The 16,816-nt window shown below is 50.0% G+C and overlaps 1 protein-coding gene across 2 annotated transcripts in view; it reads right to left on the bottom strand.

The window, feature by feature from the left end:
• Lmo1 (LIM domain only 1) overlaps positions 1–16,816 on the bottom strand; it is a 39,647-nt gene that overhangs the window by 821 nt on the left and 22,010 nt on the right. For both annotated transcript variants that reach the window (XM_046438264.2, XM_046438262.2), the window contains exons 2-3: positions 4,198–4,411; positions 1,090–1,215 (exon numbers count right to left, since the gene is read on the bottom strand). In XM_046438264.2, coding sequence (XP_046294220.1) covers positions 1,090–1,215; positions 4,198–4,411 — 340 coding nt within the window. The remainder of the gene's footprint in view (positions 1–1,089; positions 1,216–4,197; positions 4,412–16,816) is intronic.

The raw sequence follows: 16,816 nt of genomic DNA, 5'->3' as shown, positions 1-16,816 counted from the left end.
ACTTAGGAGGATGACTTAGTCGAGGGCATGTTTCCTCAAATACAATCTATAGGCTGCCTGGAAAATCCTTCTAGGATATCCTATTCTATCATTTCTTCTCCTACCCAAGGGAGGCTATGCTATGAATCTCTAATCCTTTACAAATATTGGGGGATCCCAGCCTTTCACTCAAAGATGTCCCCAGGGTGGCTGAGGTCTTCATTGAGCCCCAGGGTCACTGGCCCAGTCCCAGCAGATCCCAGTCAAACCACCAGGTGGCGATATAACCTCACCAACTCCTCCTAGTGGTGGGTCTGGCCAGAGCCTCCAGCCAGACCAGAGTTCCCTGAAGGTCCCTATGGACCTCACCCTCTGGGAATACTTGTGAATTCCTACCTGACCTGGGGGCTCCTGAGAAGAGGGTCTGCTTTCTGGTACTAGGCCCCTGTCAGGGGTGAAGGGCTCTGGCTCCTTAAGTACCCAGGGCTTCCCAAGGGATGGGGCACTGAGTAGGGCCCAAAAAAATCTCAAAAGCAGCGGGGCTGGAATCAGATTCACAAGAGTGGGATCAGGAATGAGTGGCTAGTCCCTGCAGATCTAGACTGTACATAAACTCACATGCATGTATTTACACATAAGGATACTGTGTACACATACCCCTATATATAAACATTTGAAACACATTCACAGGCATACTCATCTATGTACACACAGTACACACACACCCCTTGCACATGGACATTTAAAAACACACACATGTACACATATGTACATATGAATGTTAATTCATACATATATACCCACTGTACATAGACATAGACATGCATACTATGCATATACAGTAAACTCATGCATACCTTATCATTATATTCATTCAGAAATGTGCCATATGTGCACACCCAGTATTGGGGTATGCACATTTCACGTCAAAGCTTAGGCATACATAAAACTCACGCACATATGTGTTCATGACAACATGCATACTCAGCCACACAACATGCGCACAACCCACATTTGCATGCCCACCTCCACAGCACTCCTGGCCCACCCAGCATGTCTCAGGCTGGGGTCTGGGGAGTATGTTGGGTCAGCTACAGGTCCAGCACTCACCTCTGGTTGCAGAGCTGGCAAGCGAAGCAGTCCAGGTGATACACATTGTCCCGGGCTCGCATCACCATTTCGAAGGCTGGGATCAACTTGCTGCAAGCAGCACAGTTTCCTGTTGTGCCAAACAGCCTGCCAGAGAAAGAGCACAGAGGACTCAGAAGCTTGCCCAGGAGCTGGGGGATAGGGAAACTGCCTCTATCAGAGCCACTCCCAGCCTGCGGGACACAGCTTGCCTGGGAAAGGGGTAAATGAACTAATGTCATCATCTAGATCTTGCCAAAAAATTGGCACCCTACTCCTAGCGAGACTGTGGAGGGGGATAGGGTTTGGCTGATACTGCCCCCCCAAACCCCTCCCAGGTTCCCACTAGGGTCCATCAAGCACCTTGAGCCAGCAGGAGACCATTAGAATGGGCTCTGGGAAAAGGCTCCAGACTCACACAAGCCTGAGTTTAAGAGGCAGTCTGCCCATCAAGGGTTGTATGTCCTTAGGCAAGTCACTGAATCCTCCTGAGCTTTTCTGAGCCTTGTTTACCAAACTGTCAAACAAAGACCAAAATACACTCCTCACAGGGTTGTTGTAAACTCTTAGTCACAACTCATTTGGCAAACACCTGACGGGGTTTCCATGGGTCAGGTACCACTCTAAGAGCTCACAAAGATGACCTCATTTGATCCTGACAGTAGCCCTGCAAGGTGGATATTTGTATTAACCTCCATTTTCAAGATAAGAAAAATGAGCCAGTGGCACATGCTTATAATCTCAGCAGATGGGGAGGCTGAAGCAGTTGGATCACAAGTTCAAAGCCAGCCCTAGCAACTTAGTGAGGCCCCAAGCAACCTTGTCTCAAAATAAAAAATAAAAAGGGCTGGGGATATGGCTCAGTGGTTAAGTGCCCCTGGGTTTAATTCCTGGAACCAAAAAAAAAAAAAAAAGAAGAAGAAGAAGAAAAAAAGGAAGAAAGAAAAAAGAAAGGGGAAAAAAGGAAGAAGAAGAAGAAGAATGAATCCTAGGGAAGTAAACAACTTGCCAAGGTCACATGGCCTGGATCTAGGGGGAGGGAGGTTCTCTATACCACTATATGATGCAGCCTCCCCACCTTTAAAATTATAGGGCTTGATTAAATCCTTTTCCTGCAGTGAATTGTGTTACTTGCCCAAGTCTCCCTTTCCTTCTCTGAACCTCAGTTTATACTTCTGTAAAACCGGAATGCTGGACCAGATGATTCTTTCTAAAGATGCATCTAGATCAGAACTGATGCCCAGAAGATGTTCCAAGGGCATGTAGCACAATGGCTCCTTTGAGGTTGGCACCTCTCCTTAACTGCTGGCTGTAGAGCTCTAGGGAGAGAAACTTCACTTCCTTCCCAGGCAGGCCAATCCATGGCTGGATGATCCAATGGTCTGCGCCAACCAAGCTCCTCCTTGCTTCTCTTCTGCATAGAGGCAGGACAAGCACCAAGTGAGGCAAGGGGGCTGAAAGGCAGGCAGGAGGCCCCAATAATCCCTGATTTGTCCAGCTCAAGCTCTGGCGCCTACAGACGAGCTTGGTTCCATTATTCATCAGCCTGAGCTGCCTGGTGGCTCAGATAAAGGCAGACAAAGGCTGTGTCACAGCATTTGCCTGCCAACAGGGGCCTTCCTGCTACCAACCCAAGGAGTGGTTGCTGCAGAGGGGCAGGCTCAGGACAGCCATACCTTTGGCTGAGCAGCTCAAGAAAGTCACACCCCTACCCTGGCCCACTGGTCTACTGGCCCCCAAAGTCATTCTGTGTCATTCCAGAGTGCAAGAAAAAGATCTTTCAGCCCCTGGGAGCTGTCAGTGCCAAGAATGACACAGGCTTTTTGGTTCTCCTGACAAGCACGTCAAACTCGTTGGTCCTCCCTCTAAAAGTCCTTTGGATGGTCTTCCACCTCTCCCTGGCATGGTAGGTTCAGCTGCCCAGGTGGATACCCTAAACCTCCAGACTTGAAGGCCCTTTCTAGGTCCCCAAGGGGTGATTCCCAGGAGCATCCTTTACCCCTCCTCCTGGCCTCAGCCTCTTCACTCCAGCCCCAGCCAAGAGCACTAAGCCACAGATCCTGTTTCATTGCATCATCTTTTTAAACTCCTGTAAAAGGCAGGAGTTAGAAGAAAAAGTACAGACAGGTAAATCTCAGCCTCTTCAGGGAAGTAGAGGAGCTTCCACTGATAACCCCACCCTGTTCCAACTTGCCCTGATTTTAGTATAGGAGCCCCACAGCCCTTGTCCCAACCTGTTAATTAATGCGATGGGCCTTCCTTCCCTACAAGGCCCGGCCACCATCCAGCAGTCTGTGACAGAGCCAAATGCAGGTGCTGGGTCTCAGCCAAGGCCCCTGCTTTGTGGCCTCCTTCCAGCCTTGCTGATGTCATAAATGGCCTGAGGGAGAGTTAATTGGGGGACACAGCCCCAGGGGATGAGATCCAGGTTGTGGGGAGGGGGTATTAGAGCTCTGAGGAATGCAAGGCAAGGAAGCAGGATTCTTTTCACCATTTCACAGGGAAATAAACTGACCTCCCTACCCCAGAAAGCTAGAAGCCAAAGGTTCAGAGCTGGTTCAAACCCAGGTCTTTAAGCTCCAGCATTAGCTTGTCCTAGGGTATGCAAGGCTACCTGCCAGGCTCCAAGGCAGATGGGATACCTAATCCCAAGCACCACCTGGAAAGGGAGGGAGTTGGGCACTGGGAGAGAGATGGGCAGGAGACTCCATCAGAAAGGAAGGCCTAGGCAAGCCTGAGCTTCCCCACCTGCTCCTCAAAACCCCTCTGAGGTGTCCCCTCCCAGATTCCAAGAAGGGGTGTGTCAGAAACACCTGGCAAGGGCTGGAGCCAGGCTGGTATCCTTGGGAAGTTGCTACAAAAGCCTGCCTGGGCCAAGCTGGCCCCAAGTCCAAGGAGTTAAAGATATGGGCCAACCCTCAGGTGGCTCCTGGGGCATCTGGGAGATGCAGGGCAGGGGTGAGGCAGTGAAGAATGGGCTGTGCACAGGGGTGCTGTGGCTAGAGCTGTGGCAGAGTCAGGCTGGACCTGGAAAGATGGGGGTGCTCTCCAAGCAGTTCGGGGCTGGGGAGGCTCTGCGAAGGGGCCCACCTCAGATAGTCACGACGGCACAGGATGAGATTGGCCTTGGTGTAGAGGGTGGAGCCCACCTCGCCCAGGCGGCAGTCACAGCAGGCACACTTGAGGCAGTCTTCGTGCCAGTACTTGTCCAGTGCCTTCAGCAGGTAGCGGTCCTTGATTTTGCGGTTACAGCCTGCACAGCCCTTCTGTTTCCCTTTGGGCTGGACGGAGAGCATCGGCACGCCTGTGGAAGAACAGAAAAACAGATGGACACAGGACTGGCTTGTGGCTCTGGGCCTCAGGGCACATTCTTCTTCTGGGAATGGGGAATTTGCTGCTTCTTTCTGCTGCTTCTGCTAGATTTGGGGCTCCCAGGAGCCCTCACTTTCTACTTTCTCTGTAGTAACTTTCTCTCCTGGCTCTGGATCCTGCCCTAGGAGCAGCATGGCCTGGCCTGCTTCCTGGCCCTGTGAAGAGGCTGCAAGCAGCAACAGCGAGCCCCGAGTCTGCTCTGCTCCAGGGCACACACAGCCTCCTTTCTGGCCTTAATGAGCCACTCCTCCTCTTCCTGGCCACTGCCCCTGTGCAGTGTGATCTGGAGAGGCTGAAAGCCCTCTGCACACAGCCACTATCTCATGGTCTTCCAGCCACAGGCCTAGGAATAGGGTCCATTAGAATTCCCAGATCTTTCTAGCCGACTTGTGTGTTCCTCACTGTGCAATGGACAATGTGAATTGACCATTCCAATCTAGTCAGGCTAAACCTCTTGGTCTACAAGTGCAGAACTGTGGGAATATCAGGAAGAAATTGAGTGTGATTAAAATACTCCCCAAAGAGCTCATGTGTCAGGCAATGTAGCAATGTTCAGAGGTGAAAAGACTGGATTGTGAGAGCTGTAACCTCATCAGTGGATCAATCCACTTGATGGATTAATAATTTGAATAGGTAGTAACTATAGGCAGGTAGGGCATGGTTGGAGTAAGTAGGTCACTGGAAGCATGACCTTGGAGACTATATCTTGTTCCTAGTTCCTCTCTTTTACTCTCTGCTTCCTAGCTGCCATGAGCTGAGCACTTTCCTTCACCAGACCCTTGCACCATGATGTTCTGCCTCATCTTGGGCCCAGAGAAATAGAGTTGGCCAACCACGGACTGAACCTCTAAAACTGTGAGTTCAAAATAAACTTCCTCCGCTGAGTTGCTCTTTTCAGGTATTTTGATCACAGCAATGACAAAAAGCTGACTAACCCAGTGAGAGACTCCTGGGACACTCCCAAGAGGGAACAGGAGCTTCTGGAGTCCTAGTGCCTGCAGAGAGGTGGGACCTTCTGGGGGTCTCCTCAGGACGCTTCAGCCAGAGTCAAATATCTACTTGCCCTCACCTGAGAGGGATGTTTGGAGCCTTGGGGCCTTGAAGGCTGGGAGGGAAATGTGGGGGTTCTCAGGAACCTGGCCTGAGACTTTGCGAGTGAGGTGCCTGGGAGAACTGCCTGACAACCCACCCCTCCTGAAAGCAGCGGTGGGGTGGAGGCAGGTGTCTTCCCTGACAAAGGCACAGCTGGATGGAGGAGTTGAAGGAGCCTCCCCTGCCTGCCTCCCCACCTTTCCAACAAGGCCTGAAGTCTCCAAAGGACCACTGCTCTCTCCAGGGCAAGAGTTCAACTCCTGTCCCCTGGTTATCACTCCCATTCCTGGCCTTGCACCTGCCCCCACCTGGGGGTGCTAGGCCAATTTCCCTTTTCTTTCCCCAGGCTTCAGGGGACAGTCAGTCATCAAGGGGTCTCAGTCTCAGAATCTACAGATGTCAGTCAGAAGGCCCTCAGTTCTTCCAGTCATAGGCTCTTATTCTACAGATGGAGAAACTGAGGCCCAGATGGCTAGAGGGGGCCAGGGTAAGCCAACCATCAAGTTGGTCCTGCAACTCTTTCCCTCTCTTATGCTCTTTTTCAGCCCAGCTATATCCTCAGACTTCTGTAGCAGAAGGGGTTGGCCCTTGGGCCAGAGCAGCCTTCTCTGCAGGGAGGGAGCCAGGCCTGCTGCAGGAACAGCGGGCAGGTGAGGGCAGGGAGGAGGCACCACAGGCTTCTCTCTCCTCCCTTCTCTAATGCCCCCAGGGCCAGTCTGTTAGCTGGGAAGTTTTGCTGCTTAATTTCCTTAATGCAGCTCTAAAGGTTAATTGGTCTGAGAGAGTGATGGGGCTCAGGATGATGCTGTCCTCAGGCTTGCCTATATCTCCTCTGGTAGGGTCCAGACTGTCCCTGTCACAGAGCTCTTAAGGATCCCATAGAGCAAGTCCCCTAAGAGCTGAGGGTCCTATGAGGCTCCGGGGCCTTGCCTATAGGGATAAATAAGGTATAGGAAAATAAGGGAGAAGTTAAAAATGGCTGGATTTAGGGAAGGCCTAGGGTTCAAAGAGTGGGACTTTTGTCCCTGAGACCTGTCGAGGGAGTACCCAGCCAGCACAGCTCTGCATGTAAATACTAACTCTAATCTCTATCTTGAGCACCTGTAAGGCTGATGTCCTCCTTGTTCACCTGGGCTTGCAGCAGGCCTGGCTCCTCCCTGCATCAGAGCCCCTGCCAGGGTTCTTGATTTGTGTGATTATTGGCAGGTGGGTGTCTTTATCTCCTCAGGGGATACTCCAGCCCACTAAAGTATACCCCCAAATTAAGGGGACCAGTGGAGACTCCAGCACTAGAAGAATCTGTCCTACTCCTTCTTCTATCTGGGCAGAATGGCCTTCCAAGTTCAGGCTCCAGCATGCCTGGCTGCAGAGCCAGCAGGCTCAGCTGTCATCCTAACACTCTGGGGTGTGACACCTAGAAGAGCATGTGGAATTCCTGAGCAGCAATCCATAAGCTGTTCTTGGTTCCTTCTCTCTCTGCTTGTGCCTAGGCAGGCCTGCCACATTCAAGTTATCTAGAAAGTGTGGGCACCCCTCCTGTGGTGTGCGGAACTCTGGTTTCCTACGCACTGCAGAACTCTAATAGAAGCTGTGTGGCTTCTGCCAAAGCGTCCCATGTGCCCCATGGCATGAAACCCCAAGGCCAGAGCAACGAGGGACCCTTGAGATTTATCTGCTTGGAAAGGCCAAGGTCCTGGGATAAGCTGGTCACAGAGTGTGCCTTTGGATGGACCTGGACTGGACTCCATATCTGCAGCTTCTGGTCAGGTGGTCCAAAGCTGGTGTCTGGTCTTCCTGGGCCTCAGTTCCCTTTCCTTCCCAGGAAGGAAAACTGAAACAATCCTTTGTTTCCCACTGAGGATGGAAGAGCTCTGGGAGTCACACAAGACAAGGGAATCTTTCTTTGGTCCTTAGGGAGCACCGCATGTGGCTTGCTCCACTGGGCTAGTCCAGGAGACTCAAAAATGTCCCCAGGAAGGTGAACAACTTTAAGCCAGGGAGCATCTTCAGTCTCTGACTCCCCAAATGGAGGGGAATGCTACCCAGAGGGTCCAGGCTCTCACTCCATGTCCTGCCTCCCAGCCCCCCACCCAGCAGGCCAGCCTGCCCCCTGCAGACCCTTCTTCCCTCCCTCCCTCCCTGCCTGGCTCTGGAAGCTAAGCCTCAGGCCATGCACTTTCCATTAAGGAGATAGCATCCCTTTGCTGAAGTCCATTTGGGATCCATTTTAGTGTTATCTAAAAATCAAATCTACATGGTAATCCTTTTAATGTACTCCTGACTTCAGAAAAAAACAGCTTTGCGCTCCTTCAGGAAAGGTTTTAAAGCATTACCCAGTAATTACTACTCACCCATGAAAACACTGATATTTTTACAATGGATGATGTTTGTGCCGACACACACGCCCGGGCACATGCTCAGGCGCTCACAGGGCGTTCAGCAAAATAACCAGTTCACTGGGCCTGTGTGTCACCCCTAAATTTTAGGGTATGGGGGAACAACATTTAAGGGGAAACAAGTCAAACTCCAACCCCTACCTCTATCGGGGTGGGGTGGTGGCAGGGCAGCTGGAGAGAGGCAGCCGGGCTACAGGGACAGCCTCCTGGTCTGACTCATCGGCTGCCAGACACTTACCCTCAGTGGGTAATCTGGGACAAAGCCAGACAGCCTGGGTGATGGGCAGGGACTGCCAGAGGTCATTCTGCCTCACCTGCATTCTTGCTCCAGTTAGGAGAGAAGCTCTTTTTACATGGACCTCCAGAGTTTCCTGCCAGGGCAGACTCCAGGCCTTGGCGATGCCTATCCACCTAGCACAGCCCAGGCTGCCCCGCAAGCCCAGCATATGGACTTTTTCAGAGGCCAAGCCTGTGGGCTCCCAAGCCCAGTGGTACCTCCAGCTCGGCCAGTGGCATTAGTTGCTGTTACTTACTCCCACTGTCCACCAGTGAGCTCCTCCAAGGCCAGTCTTCCACCAGTGTGTCTATTCCTCCCAGCTCCAGGTCATTCCAGGCCATGCTCTGTGCTTCCCCTGCCAGGGACCACTGTGGCCAGCACTGGGGACTCTACTGGGCATCTGGGAACCCTCCCACATGCCAGTGCGTCCTGCTTGGCACTGCTGGACCAACTCCTGGCAAAATCCTGGAACGCTGTCCTTTCCATCCCACAAGTGGCTCTCGTTTGCTCCTGTTCCAGGCCTGCACTCGCCACTGCTCCAGGAAGAAATGCCTCTGTCCCGTCCACGACCTCCCTTCCCCAAAGGTCAGAGTCAATGAAGGCCCAGGCTAAAAGCTCAGACCTGAAAGAACAGTGGCCCTGGAGCAGACCCCATCACCTTTCTGGGGAATGGGGCCATACAGTCTCTTTCCACACAGACTGTAGAGAGGCAAGAAGGAGTCACCACCCTGTGACCACAGCACAGAGGTTGGCACCAGCTCCACCCAGGGGATGCCATCCCTGCTTGGCTTTTTATTACTGCTTTTTTTTTTTAAAAAAAAATGTATTTTTTAATTTTAGGTGAATACAATATCTTTATTTTATATTAATTTGGTGCTGAGGATCAAACCCAGTGCCTCATGCATGCTAGGCAAGCGCTCTACCACTGAGCCACAACCCCAGCCCCCTGCTTTTTTTTTTATCTTGACATAATTTCAAACTTTTTGAGAACAGTAGAAAGAATTCTGTGTCCTCTTCACCCAGATTCCCTAAATGTAACCTTTCATCACAGTTGCTTTATCTTCCTCTTTCTTTCTACCTATCTATAATTGCCTCCCAAATCATTTGAGAGGCTCTCTACCAGAATACTTTGGTATGTAAATATTTTGCATAATCACAACACAATAATCAAACCCAGGAAATTATCATCCAAGTAATATTCCCATCTAACTACAAATCTTATTCTAATTTCAACAATGCCCCCAATAACTTTTTTTTTTTTTTCTGGTACTGGGGATTGAACCCAGGGCTGCTCTACCACTGAGCTACAATCCTAGCCCTATTTATTTATTTAGAGACATGGTCTTGCTAAGTTGCCCAGGCTGGCCTTGAGTTTGTGATCCTCCTGACTCAGAGTTCTGAGTAGCTGGGATTACAGGTGTACCCCACTATACCTGGCCCAATAATATTTTTTATGGCAAAGTTTTGGGTCACACATGGTGTTCAGTTGTCTACTTAAACATGGAAGAATTTCTATGCCTTGCCTTCAAACATAGGTATGTTTGAACCCTACAAGCCAGTTATTGTATGAAATATCCCTCAATTTGGGTTTGGCTGATACTTTTATCCAGATGACCTTAATTAACCATGTGCCTCAGTTGTCTTTTTGCTAAAATGGATAGGAAAGCCATAGTTACAGAGTTACCATTAGCTATAAAGGAGTTAAGGTATGTGACATCCTTAGGACTAACCGAGCTTGACAGTAAAGTTAGCTCTAATGAGTGTTACCCCATTTAGCACTCAGGGGAGGCCAACCCCAGTCACAGCTCCATCTCAGGTCTCCAAAATAGTGAGGGATATTTATTTTGCAGAGTGATAAACTGATCTGAATGTGCCACTGTGGTTAAAATCACAGAGGCACTGGTTAGAATCTGGTACCACCCAAAGGCCAGTCTAGTGGTCAGTGCATGTGTGTGGATGAGGTCAGCCCTCTCCATTCAGCAGGCTGGCCTAGTGATCACTCAAGTGTGAAGTGGTGGCTGTGGCAGCTCAGAGGGCAACTCAGGAGGTCCCTCTGGAGGTCTGGGGAGACCCCTGGGGACACGGGCAGGTATAGCCTTGGTATTTCTTATAATCCCTCAATGTACCTCAGTCCTGGTTCCATACCAGTGCCCAGGTCTTCCCTGGCCTGGGATGAGGAGACTCAGTTGCAGGCCCTGCTCAGAGCTCACAGAGCACAACACAACTGCTCATTGCAGTTCTGGGGCTCCCCTTCCTCACCACAGCAATGCCTCTGACCCCTGGGACAGGGAGGGAGCCTAGGCTGAGCAACCTGCAGGGAGAAGATGCTGATTGAGTACCCACCAGTGTTCAGCTTCTAAGGGCTTTGTTCATAGCTGCCTTATGAAATAGGTATCATGATTACTACCATTTTAACAATGAGGCATGAGAAGTTCATAACTTGTCACAGTTAGTAGAAGACAGCTGCGATTTGAACCCTGGCAATCTGTCTCCTGGGCCCAATCGCCTGACTCATCTGCTAGATGCAAGGCTGTATGCTGAGGTGCTTAGAGACCCAAACAGGAGACTTTATGGAGACTAAGAGACACAGGAAGGTTTGCGATTGTGGCTCATACAGCCACAGGACACATGCAGAGCACACAAATACTTACCCATGTATGTGTGATCACACAGGTACAAAAGGAGCACACAAGGAGAAACTGTGTCTGTTTTTTCACCCCACAATAGTTTTATTCCAGTGCCCAGCCAAATGCTGGCATATACTAGGTGCTCAGTAAGTTACACAAAAATGTACACCCATGCATTCCAAGCATGCATGTGCATGGTGTGTATAAGCATGCATTTGGTGTATTCACATAAATATACACCTTGGCACAGATGCACACACCTGAATGGGCTGTCATGGGGATGTTTTCTGTCTTAAAAGACTACAGCTCCAAAAAAGGGGATCATAGCTAAAAATAAAGCTCTGATTTTAACAAACCCCCAAGTGGCCTAGAAATAGAAGGAAATGGAAGACAATGAGCCCCTTTGGTTCACCCAGGTGGATCCACATAGAGCCTTGGAGATTGTCCAGAATTCAATCCAAAAGCCTCACATCCTCAGCTGCAAGGGTATGGGGGTAATGGGCTTGAGAGGTCTGGGTCCCTGCCAACTACAAGGTCCTCTGCCTGCCCAGGGCCACACCTAGACCTGGAACTACAGAGCAGGCTCCCAACAGGGCCTGCCGGCAGCCCCTCCTGAGCATCAATCCCCTTTAATAAGGAAATTTGAAAGTGTAATCTAATTCTGCAGAATCTCTTTAAATCTCGTTTTCTCAGAAGTAACTTCATTTCGCATGGACACATCCAGCCTTGTGAGAAGGCCTCCATTTCACACCAGTTTTATCTCCACAATTTCTCGTCTCGCTGCACTCCTATCCCAGGGTCTTGCCATGTGGCAGGCAAGGCCTGAACTAATAGCATTTCCTACTCATTTGGAATCAAAAGCCAACGAGAACAACTGTTGAAACGTGTGGCCACAGCCACCTCGCTCACGCTTATTTCTGCCTCCTCTACGCACCCATTCACAGGAGGTTGTTTACTGAATCGGATGAAGGAGGGAAGTGGGGGGTCCCATGGCCTCCAGCCCCCCACTTGGGTAGGGAAAGGAAGTCTGGGAGGCTGGACTTGGCTCACAGAGTGGGGGTCTGCTCAATGGAGGGACTGGCACCTTTGACTCTGGTGCTTCCCCTAAGGGGAGTCACAAGAGGCAGGTAGTATACACTTATGGACCACGGACTCTGCGGACACATGGCCTCAGCTTGAGTTCTGGCTCTGTCGCTTCCTAATTTTGCCTCAATTTACTCACCTACAAATGAGAATAGCCTATTTTGAAAGATCATTTTGAAGATTAATTTAAATAATAGGTGCAAAATACTTATAATAGAATTTGACATAATAGTTTAAAACAATCAGCTAAAAAAATTTATATATATTTTACGGCCCAATATTTCTATTCCTAGGTATATGCCCAACAGAAATGAGAGCTTATATCTACCAAAATGGATAAAGGAATGTTCATAGAAAATTTTTTTCTAATAATAGCTCCAAACTGAAAACAATATGAATGTTCAGTCATAGAAACAGATAACAAATTATGGTTTATTGATGCAATTGAATACTATGCAGCAATAAAAAAGAATGGATTATTAACACACACTACCTGGTTGAATCAGACAACATAGAGTTAAATGAAAGGAGCCAGACACAAAATGTACGTACTATATAGTTCCATTTATATGCACTTGCCAAACAGGAAAGACTGATGTGATGTCAGAATAATGCTTACTTGAAGGGAAGGGGACTGAATTATAAACTGAGAGGAGATATGAGGAAATCCACTGTTTAAACAGGCTTACACATGTGTAAAAACTCATTGAATGGAAGGAACATTTGAGACTTGGATTTTTTATACATTATACTTCAATTATAAATAGAACTAAGATGGAGACCCTCTCAGACAGAACTCTGGATACCTATTCATAAAACCCACCGTCTATTCAGCATTTCCTGGGCCAGCTGCTGGGCTCAATTATTTCAGTGAATCCTCATATGAACTCTGAGGTACTATGTGATTACCCACATTTCACAGATGAGAAAACAGAGGACTAAAAAGGTTGGGGCCCTTATCCAAAGTCACACAGCTCAAAGACTGCAGAGTGACAATGAAATCCTGGACCTCAGGCTCCCATTCTCATTCAAGCCTGCCCTGCTGCCTCCCTGCACAGCCAGTGTGAAGGAGGAGACTGAATTGGTTCTCCAGCGCAGCCTGGATGCTGGAAGACGCTGAGGGTGGGGTGCTGCATGCTTAGAGCAGTGTGGAGGTTCCGACCAGGAGGAATGGCTGTCCACGCAGGGCACTCATTTCATGTTCTGCGGGTGGGAAGGCCACAGGTTGTTTCTGCTCACCTGCTGGTCCTTCAAAAGTTGTGGCTGCTGTGAGATCTTTAAAGGGTTTCTAGGTGTGGCCAGCAAGGTGACAAGGGGACAAAAACTAAGAGGACCTGGGGCTGGAAAGGCAGCAGAAAGGTCATGCAGAAGCAGAGCCAAGATGTTTACATTGCAGCCTTGAGAGGGACAAAGAGGCCTTGAGATGACACATGATGCTTAGGAACAGACCCAACTATGGTGGGGCTAGGTGGGGAGAGCTGGGGGGCCCAGAGCCGCAGTAGGGGAGGGAACCTTAACCAATGGCCAGGACCTTGTTTGTGTATGAATGAGGGGGGGTGGGGAGTGGAGAGGGTCCTAAAGGGGGGCTGGCACCGAGGAAGACAGTTAAAGAAGTACAGAAATTCTCGCCTTCTCTAAGGTGCAAAGGTTTTCCTGCTCTCTCTAGTCCACCACAGGAGGGAAGCCCTACGGGGAGGTCTGCTCAGTCCCACCCTCAGCATCAGCAGCCACTGTCCTCACATTCGACTGGATGATAATAAACTGCATCACCCCTTGCTGAGTGCTACTTCGTGCCAGGAGCTTTACACTTGTTAACTCAGCTCCTCATGACCCTGAGGCTGTAGAAATGATGCAACTTGCCTAAGGGAGGCCTGGGAGTGTCCAAGTGAGGCCAGAAGTACATGCTGCTGGCCAAGAAGTGCCCTGTGCCCTTCCTGCTCTATCCTAAAACCAGAGGTAGTACTGTCACCTTTTTTTCTAAGCAATGGCAAAGTGAACTTACACTTGGACCTGGTTTGGACCCTGCCAAAAGAAGATTCTAAAATACCCCTGGCAGGGATATGTCAAGGCCTGGTAGGCTGACTGGCCCCAGAGGCTGAACATATTGGAACCCTGGGAGGGGCCATTTCCTGTGAAGAAATAGGAAGCAATAGGTATTTTCACAGTGTGTTTTGGTGGAGGCAAACCTGACCTTAGCAATGTTGCACCTAAAGCCAAACATGCTATGACCTTGGAGTACCCAAAGATGAAGGGGCTGAGGTATTCCTACTCATGCCTTACAGGCCTTTGTTATGGAAGGAAGTGAGCCCAGTAAAACCCAGAGTGGATTGTCTTAGTCCTTCTTATGGATCGGATGTGAGGTGTCCCTCAGAAGCTCATGTGTGAGACAATGCAAGAAGGTTTAGAGAAGAAATGATTGTGTTACAAGAGCCTTAACCCAATTAGTGACTTAATCACCTGATGCGATTAGTTGAGTGGTAACTTGGCTGAGAACTTGCAGGAAGGCCCAGAGGACACTCTGAGTGAGGGTCTGGGGCAGGTTCACATGGGATCTGCTCTTGCAGCCTCATGAAGTTTTCTGTGGTTCTTTACTGAAGAACCTAGACACACAGGAAACTGCATGTGCTCCTTTGGAGGCTCAAGTTAACTACGTAGTCATCTGTGGCATGGGAGCAGGCATCCTCTTTCAATTCCTCAGTGTGCCTATAGCCTCAGATTTATCTCAAAGGCAACAGGTCTAAAATGAGACTCCTGATTTCCTCCCTTGAGCCGAGCCCTGGTGCCCTCATCCCTGGCTTCCTTTCTTGATACCCACACCATCATCCACCCAGAGGCTCCTGCAGAAACTCAGCATCATCCTCACCCTCTCCCCCTGCCACTTTCTGTACCCACGCCACCTTCTTCCTGTTTCCAGAGCTACCGCCATCTTTCACCACACCATAGCAGAGCCCCCAGCAGCCTGCTGGTGTCTAGTGCCTACCACCCCATCTTCATTAGTGTCCATAAACCAGTCCTCATTCAGCAGCGGGAGAAGTCTTTCCAAACAAATCAGGGCAAGTCACTGCTCAGCATGGAACCCTTCTTCCATAGCTTCCAGGGACTGAGCATAACACCCCTACTCTTCATCTAGCCTACAAAACCCTCACGTGGTTGGGCCCCTGCCTCCCCCGTCGCACTGAGCTCCAGCAGCACTCTGGATCTCCTTCCTGCCTCAGAGCCTTCAGATGTGCACACACCTTCCCCGCCCCATCCTGGAGCTTCAGCTTAAATGTCTCCTCAGAGAGGCCTTTCTTACCTCATTTCCTCAAATGACCTGCCCTCCCATCCCCTCCACCCCTGGTCATTTCCTTCAGGGTTTTTAATCATAATTTGTAATTATTTCATTTTTCTTCAGTGTGCTTACCAGAAAAGTGATCGGTTTCTCTTCAAACAGCAGAAGTCCCATGAAGGCCTGTTCTTAGGGCCTTGTCTATCTTGTCTATCATTGTATCCCCAGTGTTGAACCCCACAGCAGTGGCTTTTAAAAATATCAGTTCGATTAATGAAATGAAGAGACTGGGTGGAAGCTATCCAGATATTATTGGTGAGAGTTTGCTGGCCAGAGTGGGCTGATTCAGATTGGCAGGCTCCCGAGAGTGGGGCCTTGATCAGGCTTGTTGCTGTCCCTGTGCCACACATCCCAAGACACCTGTGGCTCTATGGCTGTAACAAAACATGCAGATCCAACTGCCTCAGCACCCAGGTCCCACTGTAATAGCAACCAAGGTTTTTGAGAGGCACATTCCAGGGCCTCAGCTACAAAACAACAATACTCATATGAAGTGCAAACCCTTTATCCCTTCAAAAAAGGAATAGCAAAATTCTGTCCTTTAGCCTCTGCAGACCCATGAGGAAGGAGACCTCTGCTCTCTGTCTACTTTATCCATAAATACTTCATCCACCCCTCAGGGAGTGGCAGGCAGAGCTTAGGTCTGGATGTAAGACCAGCAGCTCAGTCTTTTCCTCTGCAGTTCTGGCCTGGGCTCCTCCTCTCCTAGACACAGACCTAGCCTCCCTCACTCCCTGCAAGTCCTGTTTCAGCCTCTGGGGGCCAGTGAGAGGAAATGAGTCCTGGATTTTGTGACTGAAAAACCCCAGGTCCAAGTCTTTCTCGGTCTGGATCCCCTATCCCCAAGCCATCCTGGGCTGCTGGAGCCTGTGCCCAGGTTCTTTCGCAGGATGCTGCCTGGAGCTACACAGCTGTGGGGACCAGAGGGAAAGCATCTGGAAGCTGTGTTCTCCAGACAGCAATTCAGGTGCTCCCTGGGCACCCTCAAAGCCCGCGTCACCCATCTAATGAAATAGAGCTCCCAAGGGGCCTGCAATCTCCTCAGAGGAGGAGGACACAGACTCTCAGAGAGTCTCAATTTCACAGCATCAGAGATGTGAGCACCAACGCGCTGAACCAGAAAACGAGAGTCTGGCGGGAGCTGCAGACACACCGTGAGCGCCAGGGGATCGGAGATTAGGGCCCTTCAAAATCAATTTTGAATTCAAACTTTTAAATGTGTTCTCCAGGCACAAAGAGGGGACCCTCCAGGCAGGCTTGGCCTAGCCAGCTGCTGGGTCCTACTTCCTTCTCCATGTAGCCAGAGCCCATCTGCTAGCCACTGGGCTGGCCAAGAGAAGGGAGAGTATGGGGTATAGGGAGACTGTGCCCTGACCCCAGGACAGCAGGGATAGGAACCCCTTGGGTTTCTGCTAAGATAGCACTGCTCTGGGACTTCCTGTGGAGGCCCTGGGGGCTGTTGCAGCCCTAGAGAAAAGAGATAAAGACAAGGACCCCATGGATTACAACCTGGCTGAGAAGGCTCATGGGGCAC

Source organism: Marmota monax, unplaced genomic scaffold (assembly GCF_021218885.2).
Source record: "Marmota monax isolate L192 unplaced genomic scaffold, Marmota_monax_Labrador192_F-V1.1 WCK01_AAM20220418_F8-fsc00061, whole genome shotgun sequence".
Taxonomy (NCBI): domain Eukaryota; kingdom Metazoa; phylum Chordata; class Mammalia; order Rodentia; family Sciuridae; genus Marmota; species Marmota monax.
The sequence above is the reverse complement of the archived record's forward strand: the minus strand, read 5'-3'. Positions and strand labels throughout refer to the sequence as shown.